Source organism: Megalobrama amblycephala, linkage group LG14 (assembly GCF_018812025.1).
Source record: "Megalobrama amblycephala isolate DHTTF-2021 linkage group LG14, ASM1881202v1, whole genome shotgun sequence".
Taxonomy (NCBI): Eukaryota; Metazoa; Chordata; class Actinopteri; order Cypriniformes; family Xenocyprididae; genus Megalobrama; species Megalobrama amblycephala.
The window spans coordinates 23,570,887-23,582,531 of NC_063057.1; the positions used below are offsets into that span (position 1 = coordinate 23,570,887).

The window sequence follows — 11,645 nt, forward strand, 5'->3', positions numbered from 1 at the left end:
TGGAGTCAGACCTGAGTTTCAGTAGCCATGTAAAGACAGTAACTAAATCAGCATATTATCATCTCAAAAATATTGCAAGAATTAGATGCTTTGTCTCCAGTCAAGACTTAGAGAAACTTGTTCATGCTTTCATCACCAGCCGGGTGGATTATTGTAATGGGCTCCTCACTGGTCTTCCCAAAAAGACCATAAGACAGCTGCAGCTCGTACAGAACTCTGCTGCCAGGATTCTGAGCAGAACCAGAAAACATGAACACATCACACCAGTCCTCAGGTCCTTGCACTGGCTTCCAGTTGCATTTAGAATTGATTTTAAAGTACTGTTACTTGTTTATAAATCACTCAAACGCCTAGGACCTCAATACATTGCAGATATGCTCATAGAATATAAACCTAACAGATCACTCAGATCATCAGGATGAAGTCATTTAGAAATACCAAGGGTTCACTCAAAGCAAGGAGAGTCTGCTTTTAGCTGTTATGCCAGCCGCAGCTGGAACCAGCTTCCAGAAGAGATCAGGTGTGCTCCAACAGTAGCCACATTCAAATCCAGACTCAAAACTTATCTTTTTATCTATGCATTTTCTGATTGAGCACTGTGCTATGTCCGAACTGTTTGCACTTTATTTTATACGTATTATCTTTTTATTCTTTTAATTCCTTTTCATTTTTAATGTATTTTATATCTTTTATGTATCATCTTGTTATTCTGACTTTTAATGCATTTTAAATATTTGGTATTTTTAATAATTTTTTTAAATAAAATGTGGTACATTTGGATAAGGGGACAAACCATGGGGAAATTTGAGCTGTGGTGCATGGTTAAGATATCTCTGGATTACAGTCAGGACACTTTCCAAAGGGGGAAATTTGAACTGCGTTGCATAGATAAGATATCTCCGGAAGGGGGATTAGGGCTGTGTGGTGCAGTTTGAGGTGTCTTGGCAAAAGGGGAGATTGAAACTTTGTTTATTAGTTTGAAGTGCCTTAACAGGTAGAGCTAGACAGCGGTCCTGTCGTGTGAGAAGATCCAGTTAGATCCGCTTAGATCCACTCTGACGGACAACAACAGCAACAACAAAAAACTCCCTGAAACTTCCTAGCTCTTCCATCCAGATAGCAAAATTCTCTGTTTTTACTGTTATTTATATTCCTTATGTTCTATTTTTATTCTTCTTCTTTATGTAAAGCACTCTGAATTACCATTGTGAATGAAATGTGCCTATACAAATAAAATTGCCTTGCCTTGGATTGTGGCTTGTTAGCAAAAACTGTAAATCAGTGTTTTAACTGTGCTGTGCTGTTAACAGACATCAAAAGTGGAAAAAGCTGGTAAAAACTCATATGTACACACAAAATGACAACCAATCACTCCTTTCAGATGTCATTAGAAACTGTAATCAATAATTAGATTAATCGCCTACAGTCACTGCACTGCTGTGTATCTGTGGATCAACATGTGCCCAAAAAGATGGAAATAGCTGAAATCATTGAAGGACATTTTATGGTCTCCATGAGGAAACCAGCTTATAAATCATACAGAATCATGTTTCTTGAAAATGTAAAACAGCAGAAAGTTTCCTGTGATGGTAGATTTAGTGTAAGAGGAGAGAATATACAGTTTGTACAGTATAAAAACCATTACGTCTATGATTGATTGTGTCTGTGTGTGTTTTCCAGTGTGAATCATGGAGGAGAGATCAGGATTACAGCAGTGCCACGAAGATGTACGTCTACACACTCACTCTCTCTCTCTCTCTCTCTCTCTCTCTCTCTCTCACACACACACACACACACACACACACACACACACACACACACAAATTCAGTTTCCTTTTCCTTTCACTTTTGGTTGAGTGTGTGAGTTCTTGACAACAGAAGTAAATGAGGCTTTACTTTATAGAATGTGCAGTAGAAAAAGAAGAAGAAAAGAGAAACAGAATTGATCAGGGCAGACACTGGTCACATGAGTCCTCTATGCTGAACTTCAGTTGAAATTTCTTTCTCAGGGTGTGTGGTGTTGTCTATGTGCCCATAGAGGGTGGGATGGTGTCCCTTGGGTAGTTAGTGCCCTACACAGACCATGTATTCTGCATAAATGGAACAGTGATAGTGAAGCTTTTACTGTAATGAAAACATGAAACTGCTGCTGCAAATGATCAACAACAAATCCAACATACATGACCTTTGGTTACTGTTGAAGCTTTTTTTTGCCACAGAATAAAAAGTATAAAAGTATATATCAGCTGGTGTGTGGTGAGCGCACTGGCGCCGTTGTTCTGTGGCTGCCGTCGCATCATCCAAGTGGATGCTGCACACTGGTGGTGGATGAGGAGAGACCCCTAATATGATTGTAAAGCACTTTTGGTGTACAGTAGTACATAGGAAAGCGCTATATAAATGCCTCATTCATTCATTCATTCATTAAAAGGTAATTGTGACTCTCACAAATTATATATTTTACAATTGTAAGTTTATATCTCACAATTTTGACTATTTCCTCATAATTGTGAGATATAAATTATAGGAATTGAAAGAGAAAAAAGTCAGAATTGTGAGATAAAAAGACCTTTTTTATTTTCTATTCATGGCAGAAATAAGCTTTCATAGGTTCTACATGTGTGAGGGGGAAAACCATAGAGATGCTCAATCCAGCACACATTCTTCCTCCTCTCCCATTCCTCTTCTTCTCCCTTGTCCTTGATCCAACTTCTCTTCTCCTCCTTCATCTATTCCTCTCCCTTACCCAGATATTATTTCACACTGATCATATCTAATTCAGTCTTATTCTGACTATGCCTCCAACTGAGACTAGAATATTTTTCTCAAGATTTCAGTGATCTGATCATTAAAAATGCTCATCAATTGTTTCAGTAATTGTTATATATATATTTTTAATAGTTTTGAGCTGCTGTTGTTGCAGAAGTAAAGGTTTTATACTATATTTAATGATTGTAACATTCGGTCTTCATTTCTGGCTTGCTGTGTTTAAGCATTTGCAAATAAGATGAGAAAGATCCATGATTTAGCAATCGAAATAAACTGTAATATTTGCTTCTGTAATACAAATTTGTGAAAAATCCTAGATTAACTAGTCAGATCTGAACTGAAGATAGAAAGTTTCTGTAATAAATGATACACTGATGTGTTTTATCTCCATCAGATTCCCATCAGTTCACTCTGGATCTGAACACAGTTAATAAACTCCTCCGTCTGTCTGAGAAGAACAGAATGATTAAATTCACTGACACAGTGCAGCCGTATCCTGATCATCCAGATAGATTTGATTATTATCATCAGGTGTTGTGTAGAGAGAGTATGAGTGGACGCTGTTACTGGGAGATTGAGTGGAAGGGGAATAATGTGTGTATATCAGTGTCATATAAGAGCATCAGCAGGAAGGGTAAAGAGTGTGTGTTTGGATGTAATGATCAGTCCTGGAGTTTGATCTGCTCTTCCTCCAGTTACTCATTCATACACAATGACATACGGACTGAACTCCCTGTAAAGCCCATCAGCCGTAGAATCGGAGTGTATGTGGATCACAGAGCAGGAACTCTGTCCTTCTACAGCGTCTCTGGAGACACAATGATCCTCATCCACACAGTCCAGACCACATTCACTCAACCGCTCTATCCTGGGTTTGGGGTTTATTCTCGATCATCAGTGAAACTGTGTTGATGAATCAGACTGTAGAGAGATTATACCCATAATGCTTTGAGCTCATGATGAATCAGTGACTGTCACACTTGACTAGATGATCCAAAATAAGAGGCTCAACACATAAAGACGATGAACACTTATATTTACAGTTTTTTCAACACATCTCAAAATCACCATTTGTCTCGTGTCACAAACACCTTTGTCATAATATTGTATTTTTATATTTTTTGGTCTATCTTTATTCCGGGCTGGCAAACAAGATGCTGTAATAATTTCCTAAAATGTAATTTGTGTGTTCTGCCTCTGCTGCCTCTGTTAGAGGCTGTGCATAATTTGTGATGGACATTTGCATATATAAACATTATATTTTCATGATTGTTTAATATTCTTTATAAGTTTCATTTTATCTGTCACTATTATGCAAGTTCCTATGTGAGGACTTTTATTTTGATATGTTTCCACGAGCACCGCACATTGGGTAACAGGAAATAGCAAGCTTATGGCGCAGCAAACTGTTAACATGTTTTTGTTGCATCTGATTCCATCATCCTTCTAAACCCTGTCGAAAGCAATGGCTGTAAGTTTATTTTAATCATCCATCTGTTTAATATATGTTGCAAGAGTTTAACGTGATATAATCAAAAAAGTTTGTTTTTGGCGATCAGTGCTAACGTGGTGCATTGATAATGCTTCTAACCTGAGTTAGCGATGTATCTATATACATTTCACTCATTGCACTGTTAATAAGCATAAATTCATTTTGATTGTAGTATTTTTTTCCTTATTTCTTTTATTTAATTTACAGTTTTACTCAGTTCAATGGCCATTGAGTTTGCCTGTGTAAACCACAAATTGGAATATTAAAGGAGCAAGGCGCTCATATCCTGGCTCTTGAACAGAGTTTGGCTTGCTGTTTATTTATATTTCATGCTTGGAAAGCAAAACATATGAAGAGAACAGTATAATGTCTGTAAACAGGAAGTTAACACAGGCGAACGCACAAAAAGAGGAGAACAGATGTGCCACAGAGAAAATACTATACATACACAATCTCACTGTACGCCAAATATAGGAAGAACAATATAAATATTGGATTGATATGTTGATATGAATGTGTCTCTGAAGGGAACTGTCTTCAGAAAAGTTTTGATGGCTTTTTCTCTTATCTCCTTATAAAGTATTTATAAGTATTTGTGATACAAAGTATGTATAAAATTGTGGGTTTTTTTTCCCTTTTCTCTGAAATCTGTATATTTTATAAGTTCAATGATTACATTATTTGTGTAAAAACACAAATGTATATTGTTTATATGAACAGAAAAAAAATGACTCTTATTTTGATATTCTAGCCCGGGAGTCGCGAATGGACTGGTGAACTGTGCATGCTTTCTCATACCAACAGAGGAGCTGTGAAGGAGCAGACACGACTCTCTCAATCTTTTCATTTTATCCTGTTTTTACAGGTATAGTAATCTGTCTGACGGGTCTCCGGAGGCGGGGCCTACAACAGATTCTTGGGGGCTCATCCGGGATCCACTCCATGTGATCGGAGCAATGAGACAAGAGGGTGTGTGCCAGGCAATCTGTGAGCGCTGTATTTATCCTGAGGTCGAGGCTATCACAGAAGGGACAACAGAGGGTGACATAATGGCAGATCTTTCAAGGAAGCAGCTGGTGTGGGACATCAAGAGAGAGTTAATTTCCTTACCTGTTGACGAACTGTTCCGCATTGCCAAGGTTATCAGGTCAACACCTAGACATGGCGCCAGTGAACTGGATCTGGATGACAGTGGGGTTTGTTTTGACCATATCAATGCATTCATGTCCAGTGAACTTTTGCTAAAGACTAAGGACCAAAGTATGAGTGAACTGTTGTCATTGCAAGAGATGGTAAAATCAGCAAAACAGATTTGCACAACTACATCTGATGTTGATACAAACACTCACCCTACACATGTGTTACAATCACCCACCACTCATGACACTTATCAGACACCACAACATGTTGCACCTGACTCAGGGAATGTTAAAGGGATAGTTCACCCAAAAATGAAAATTTGATGTTTATCTGCTTACCCCCAGTGCATCCAAGATGTAGGTGACTTTTTTTCTTCAGTCGAACGCAAATTATGATTTTTAACTGCAACCGCTGCCGTCTGTCAGTCAAATAATAGCAGTAGATGGGAACTTCAACTATAACAGTAAATAAAACTTGCTTAGACAAATCAAAATTAAAACCTGCGGCTCGTGACGACACATTAATGTCCTAAGACACGAAACGATCGGTTTGTGCGAGAAACCGAACATTATTTATATAATTTTTACCTCTAATACACCACTATGTCCAACTTCGTTCAGCTTCCTGTTAGTGAGGTCAAAAAACGCGTTCTGGTGACGGAAGTGATGTCTCGCCCATATACTTCAATGAGCGCGAGACATCACTTCCGTTGTCAGAGCGCGATCAGACCTCACTAGCCAGAAGCTGAACGGAGTTGGACATAGTGGTGTATTAGAGGTAAAAAATTATATAAATACTGTTCGGTTTCTCACACAAACCGATCGTTTCGTGTCTTAGGACATCAATGTGCCGTCACGAGCCGCAGGGTTTAATTTGGATTTGTCTATGGAAGTTTTTTCGACTCTTATTGTTCAAATTCCCAATCACTGCTATTATTTGACTGACAGACGGCAGCGGTTGCAGTTAAAAATCATAATTTGTGTTCGACTGAAGAAAAAAAAGTCACCTACATCTTGGATGCCCTGGGGGTAAGCAGATAAACATCAAATTTTCATTTTTGGGTGAACTATCCCTTTAAGGGGGCCATACCTGAAACAAACACAGAAATACATAAAATGCTAGCAGAGTATGAAGAAATTGGCAGAAAAATCCACCAGTACATGACACCGACCCAGAACACTAACTTGACTCAAACTTTAGCACAAGGGGGCGCCACTACAGCAGATGTGAACCAGACTGAGCAGCCCAAATGTGTAGCTAATGACTTTGCATTCCCTGTGGTTGGGTTTCATTAAGATACATGAGTTTAAGATACATGGAGGCCAGATTGGAGATCACTCGTCAGACATCACGTTCAACAATGTGTGCAGGCAAATAGACAGCAGCCTAAAAGAGAACTTCAACAATGCCGATGTTGTCAGAGGTGTTGCGAATTATCAAGCCAGACATTTTTAAAGATATGCTGATGAACAAAGATGACATGACTGTAGCTGAGCTAAAAGGGTTCTTACAATCACACTTGGGGGACCGAAATAGCACAGAGCTGTTCCAAGAACTGATGTGCACCAAGCAGAGTGAACATGAAACCTCTCAGCAGTTCTTATACAGAGTCATGGGGTTGAAACAAAAAATACCCTTTGCTGCAAAACAAGCTGACTCAGACAGGAAGTATAGTGCAGCTACTGTACAGGATGTGTTCTTACACACTGTCTACCAGGGACTAAGCCATCGTTGTAAAGATATTCATAGTGAGCTGAAACCCTTGTTAGCCGATAGTGATGTAACTGACGATGCTATCCTCAGGCACGTTATGAAGATCACAGGTGATGAGAAGGAGAGGCTGCGGCAACTGGGCCTACCAACCAGAGCGAAACCATCGATGGCTAGTAGTGCCCAAGTTAGCGGTGAAACAGACAACGATGTGAAAGCTGCAAAAGGTTCTGCTGCACAAAAAGTTGATCCGATGATCCGATTAAGCATCTTACTGCCAGGATTGATGCTCTAACCAGCATGGTAGACGACATACAACATTCCATGCCAACATGAACTGAAGAGGGCTGCCAATGCTCTGCCAGCTGTAAAAGGAGACGTTATCCCATTTGACGGTTGGACAGTCATCACAGTCAACCTGCTAGGAAATGAGGACCCAAGTTTATCTATTAATGGCCCATTTCTGGTGAGTAAAATGCCCATTGGGAGACCACTACTGGGTTTCAACTTAATTGAAGAACTAATTCAGGGGCAGTCTGAGCAACTAATGCCAACACTTACCTCACTACTGGCTGGAGCTATTGATATCCCTCGTGAAAAGGCACAAACTTAGGCAAGGTGATCCAAGCTGCTGAAGATGATGATGGAGATGGGCACTTGAAGGTTGGTCAGAGAGTGGTAGTTATCTGGGCAGGACAGGTGGCTTGGGTGAAGTGCAGAATCCCTTTAAAGATGGCACAGTCTGACTCTGTGGTCCTGTTTGAGCCTCATGAAAATAGTGATAGTTTAAGATTGTTGGACTTTGGAGAGGGACTCTTAGAAATACAACCCCAAAGTGACCCTTGTGTTTCCATACCCATTGGAAATAACACAGTGGTTGATGTGACCCTGCCCCGTGGCACAGTGATTGGAACTTTACAACAGATTGAAAGGATATTAGTGGAGACTGGAAAAACAAGTGAGCCGAGGCAGACAGCAACGATCCAAACTGCAACCACTCGAAAAGATGAGGCACCCACCTGTCAACCTGGACCATCTGGAAGAAGGCCAACGAGAGGTAGTTCAAAGAATGTTGTATGAGGAGTCTGGTGCTTTTAGCAGAGATGTCAATGACATTGGATGCATTCCCAGCTTGCAGATGCCAATCACACTTAAGGATGACATCCCAGTTCAGAGGACATATTCCTCAGTCCCAAAACCCTTGTTTAACGAGGTGAAAAGCTACATACAAGAACTTCTAGCAAAAGGATGGATCATTAAATCAAAGTCACCACACTCTGCTCCAGTTGTCTGTGTCCACAAGAAAGATGGCAAGCTGAGGCTTTGTGTTGATTACCGTCTCCTGAACAGGAAAACCATCCCTGACCGTCATCCATTGCCTAGGAATCAGGATCTATTTGACACTCTTGGGGGTTACTCTTGGTTCAGCATTTTCGACCAAGGCAAAGCGTACCACCAGGGGTACATAGCAGAAGGATCCAGACACATGACACCATTCATAACACCCTGGGGGCTGTATGAGTGGGTCCGGATCCCCTTTGGATTGTCCAATGCGCCTGATGCCTTCTAGCGCAGTATGGAAGGAATGCTTGATTCGCTCAGGGATGAGTGCTGTATCCCATATCTAGATGACATCTTATGCTATGCGAGGTCCTTACTACGGATACTCTCCATAGAGTGTTGTAAAGCTGAAACCTGAAAAGTGTGAACTGTTCCGGAGTGAAGTCAGGTACATCGGATGGCGGGTGTCAACCAAAGGAGTTCGGATAGATCCTAATGACCTGGAGGCTGTCAGATCCTTAACGACCAGGACTCCTCAGACAGTGGGTGATGTAAGGAGGCTGCTCGGGTTCCTCAGCTACTACCGTGCCTTCATTCAAGACTTCTCCAGGGTAGCAAAACCCTTGTACGAGCTGCTGCAGGCCAAGCCTGGGACAACACGGGATACTCACAGCAAGAAGAAAGCTAAAGGCCCACAAGTTCCCTCCAGAACTCCAGTAGAATGGACAAGAAGACCACCAACAGATCCTGGAAGAATTAATTGGTATGTTAGCAAGCCCACCTATACTGGCATATCCGAACTTCCTGTTCGATGTAAAGTACCGACCAGGGAAAGTCAACATCGACACAGATACCTTGTCTCATTTTCCTCTGGACATTGAAGTATATGCAATAGAGTGCACAGAAGAGCTACCCGCGGGGGCAATACAAGTAGCATGGGAGGGCAGTCATGCATCAAAGATGAAGGACGTGGCCTAGGACGCTGCTCTGTATATGTCTACTGGGGAGGATAAACCACATCAACCTACCATCTGGTTGACGACAATAGGACCAGATGAACTGATTCAAGCCCAGAAAGAAGATTCTGTAATCTCTCAAGTGAGACAATGGAAGGAGGATGGTGTCACTCTCACAGACAAGTTGAAGGTAGGTTTGACAGGAACCAGCAGAAAGCTGATGTATGAGTGGAACAAGATACATCTTGAGGGAGGACTCTTATATCGAAGAACGAGGGAGAGAAAACAGCTGGTCTTGCCGAGCAAGTACAAAAAGCTGGCACTCGAGCACCTCCATGACAAAATGGGACACGTGGGTACAGAGCGAGTGCTGAGCCTGGTGGGTGAACGGTTCTACTACATACATGAAAGTTGAAAAGAAAGAATATGTGACCAGAAAGTGCTCGTGTATAAAACAAAAGAAACCAACTGTACATGTTCGAGCACCCATGGATAGCATCACAACACACTCACCTATGGAACTGGTCTGCATTGACTACCTGCACCTTGAGCCGATCTGTGAATATATCCTGGTCATCATGGACCATTTCACAAGGTTCACCCAAGCTTACCCAACCAAGAACAAGTCAGGGCGGACTGCAGCTGAACGCTTGTCCCAAGATTACATTCCGTGCTTTGGATATCCGGCCAAGTTAAATCATGACCAGGGCCGTGAGTTTGAGAACAAACTTTTTCGCACTCTCCAAAAGTTTGCTGGAATCGGCCACTCTCGACATCACCATACAACCCCCTATGGGACCCCAGTGGAGAGGTTCAATCGGACTCTATTACAGATGTTGAAGACACTGGCAGACAAAGAAAAAGAAAGGTGGAAAGAGCACTTACTTCAAATCGTACATGCCTACAACTGCACACGGCACGAGTCTACTGGGTATTCTCCCTTTTACCTGTTGTACGGGCGGCATCCTCAACTTACAGTTGACCTGACCTTTGGCCTGGTGGAGCCAACGGATGGAGTTACACCAAAGTGGTATGCTAATCAGTGCGTGGCACATATGGCAGAGGCATACAAGATCGCTGAAGGAAACAGTCGTCAATCAAGTGCGAGAGGGAAGGCTCAATACGATCGAAAAGCCAGAGGAGTGGTACTGAAAGCGGGAGACAGAGTACTTGTCAGAAACCTTGGAGAACGAGGGGGTCCAGGGAAGTTACGATCCTACTGGGAAAAAGTGGTCTACATGGTGAAGGTTCAAGTCTCTGATAACCCAGTCTATGTAGTTTATCCTGAGAATGGAGACCGTAATAATACCAGGACGCTGCACCGGAACATACTACTGCTGGTCAATAACTTACCTGTGGCAGCTCCCATGATGACCTGGAAAACAGAGAAAGACAAGAAGTCAGAGACCCAACAATGAAGCATCAGGGACAGTGACACGACAGACTCAGATGAAGAAAGTAGCGGAGGAGGATACTGGGTGAGAATCCCAGTCAGCTGGACGGAAACGGGGAATAGCCATCTACCTGAGCGAGTACCTGTAAGGGAAGAATACAATCAAATACACAGGAGGGAGGAATCAAGGGAACTGAAAAATTTGTCAAAAAAGGAACATAATACTTACCTTGTACCACCTGTGGAAGACGATGTGGATGAGGAGAGGGAAGCAGCTGCTTGTGTCGAGCATAAACTGTAAAAAAAGATGGACGATGCAACGGCGCTTCCTTCCATAGTAATGAACTGAAGCCAAAATGGGCCGACGAATGGGCGCTGACACGTTACGCAATACGTCAAAAAAAAATAAAAGTTTGGAGCCTGGGCATGAGCAGAAGGAATCGTCAGTGGAGCCCGGAGGCGGAGTCGTGGTATCAAACTTCCGCCCAGACGACTGCGTCATCATTCATGTATTTTAAATAGACTATAAAAATTATACACAATTTAAAATTCTACCTATTAAATAATGGGCTATTCTGTTTCTAGAGCAATAATATTTTTGAAACGGCAAATTCAGTAGATAAACTCAATATAATATGCCACTAGAAACAACTCTTTCAGGGTTGCTGCACATTTTTAAAAGTCAGATTTAAGGCTTTTAAGACCTGAAGAAATAAAAATTAATACTAGCATAATAGCCTATACATTATGGCTGTTATCAATCAAATGAAATCATTATCAACAAAATCCATCTTTGCAATACAGAGGTGACAGAATGAGGAGTGGCATTAATATATTTACACAGCATTTACAGTAGGTGGCAGCAAGTCACTGTCTTAATGAGTAAGTGAGTCAACCGATTTGT

General features: G+C 41.5%; 1 protein-coding gene across 2 annotated transcripts in view; it reads left to right on the plus strand.

Moving 5' to 3' along the window:
• LOC125244569 (NACHT, LRR and PYD domains-containing protein 3-like) overlaps positions 1-5,721 on the plus strand; it is a 62,531-nt gene extending 56,810 nt beyond the window's left edge. The window contains exons 8-10 of one of the 2 annotated variants that reach the window (XM_048154659.1): positions 1,681-1,727; positions 3,164-4,240; positions 5,127-5,721. In XM_048154659.1, coding sequence (XP_048010616.1) covers positions 1,681-1,727; positions 3,164-3,681 — 565 coding nt within the window. In that variant the 3' untranslated portion in view covers positions 3,682-4,240; positions 5,127-5,721. The remainder of the gene's footprint in view (positions 1-1,680; positions 1,728-3,163; positions 4,241-5,126) is intronic. The other variant, XM_048154660.1, reaches the window with a different exon arrangement.
• Positions 5,722-11,645: the final 5,924 nt, after the last annotated feature.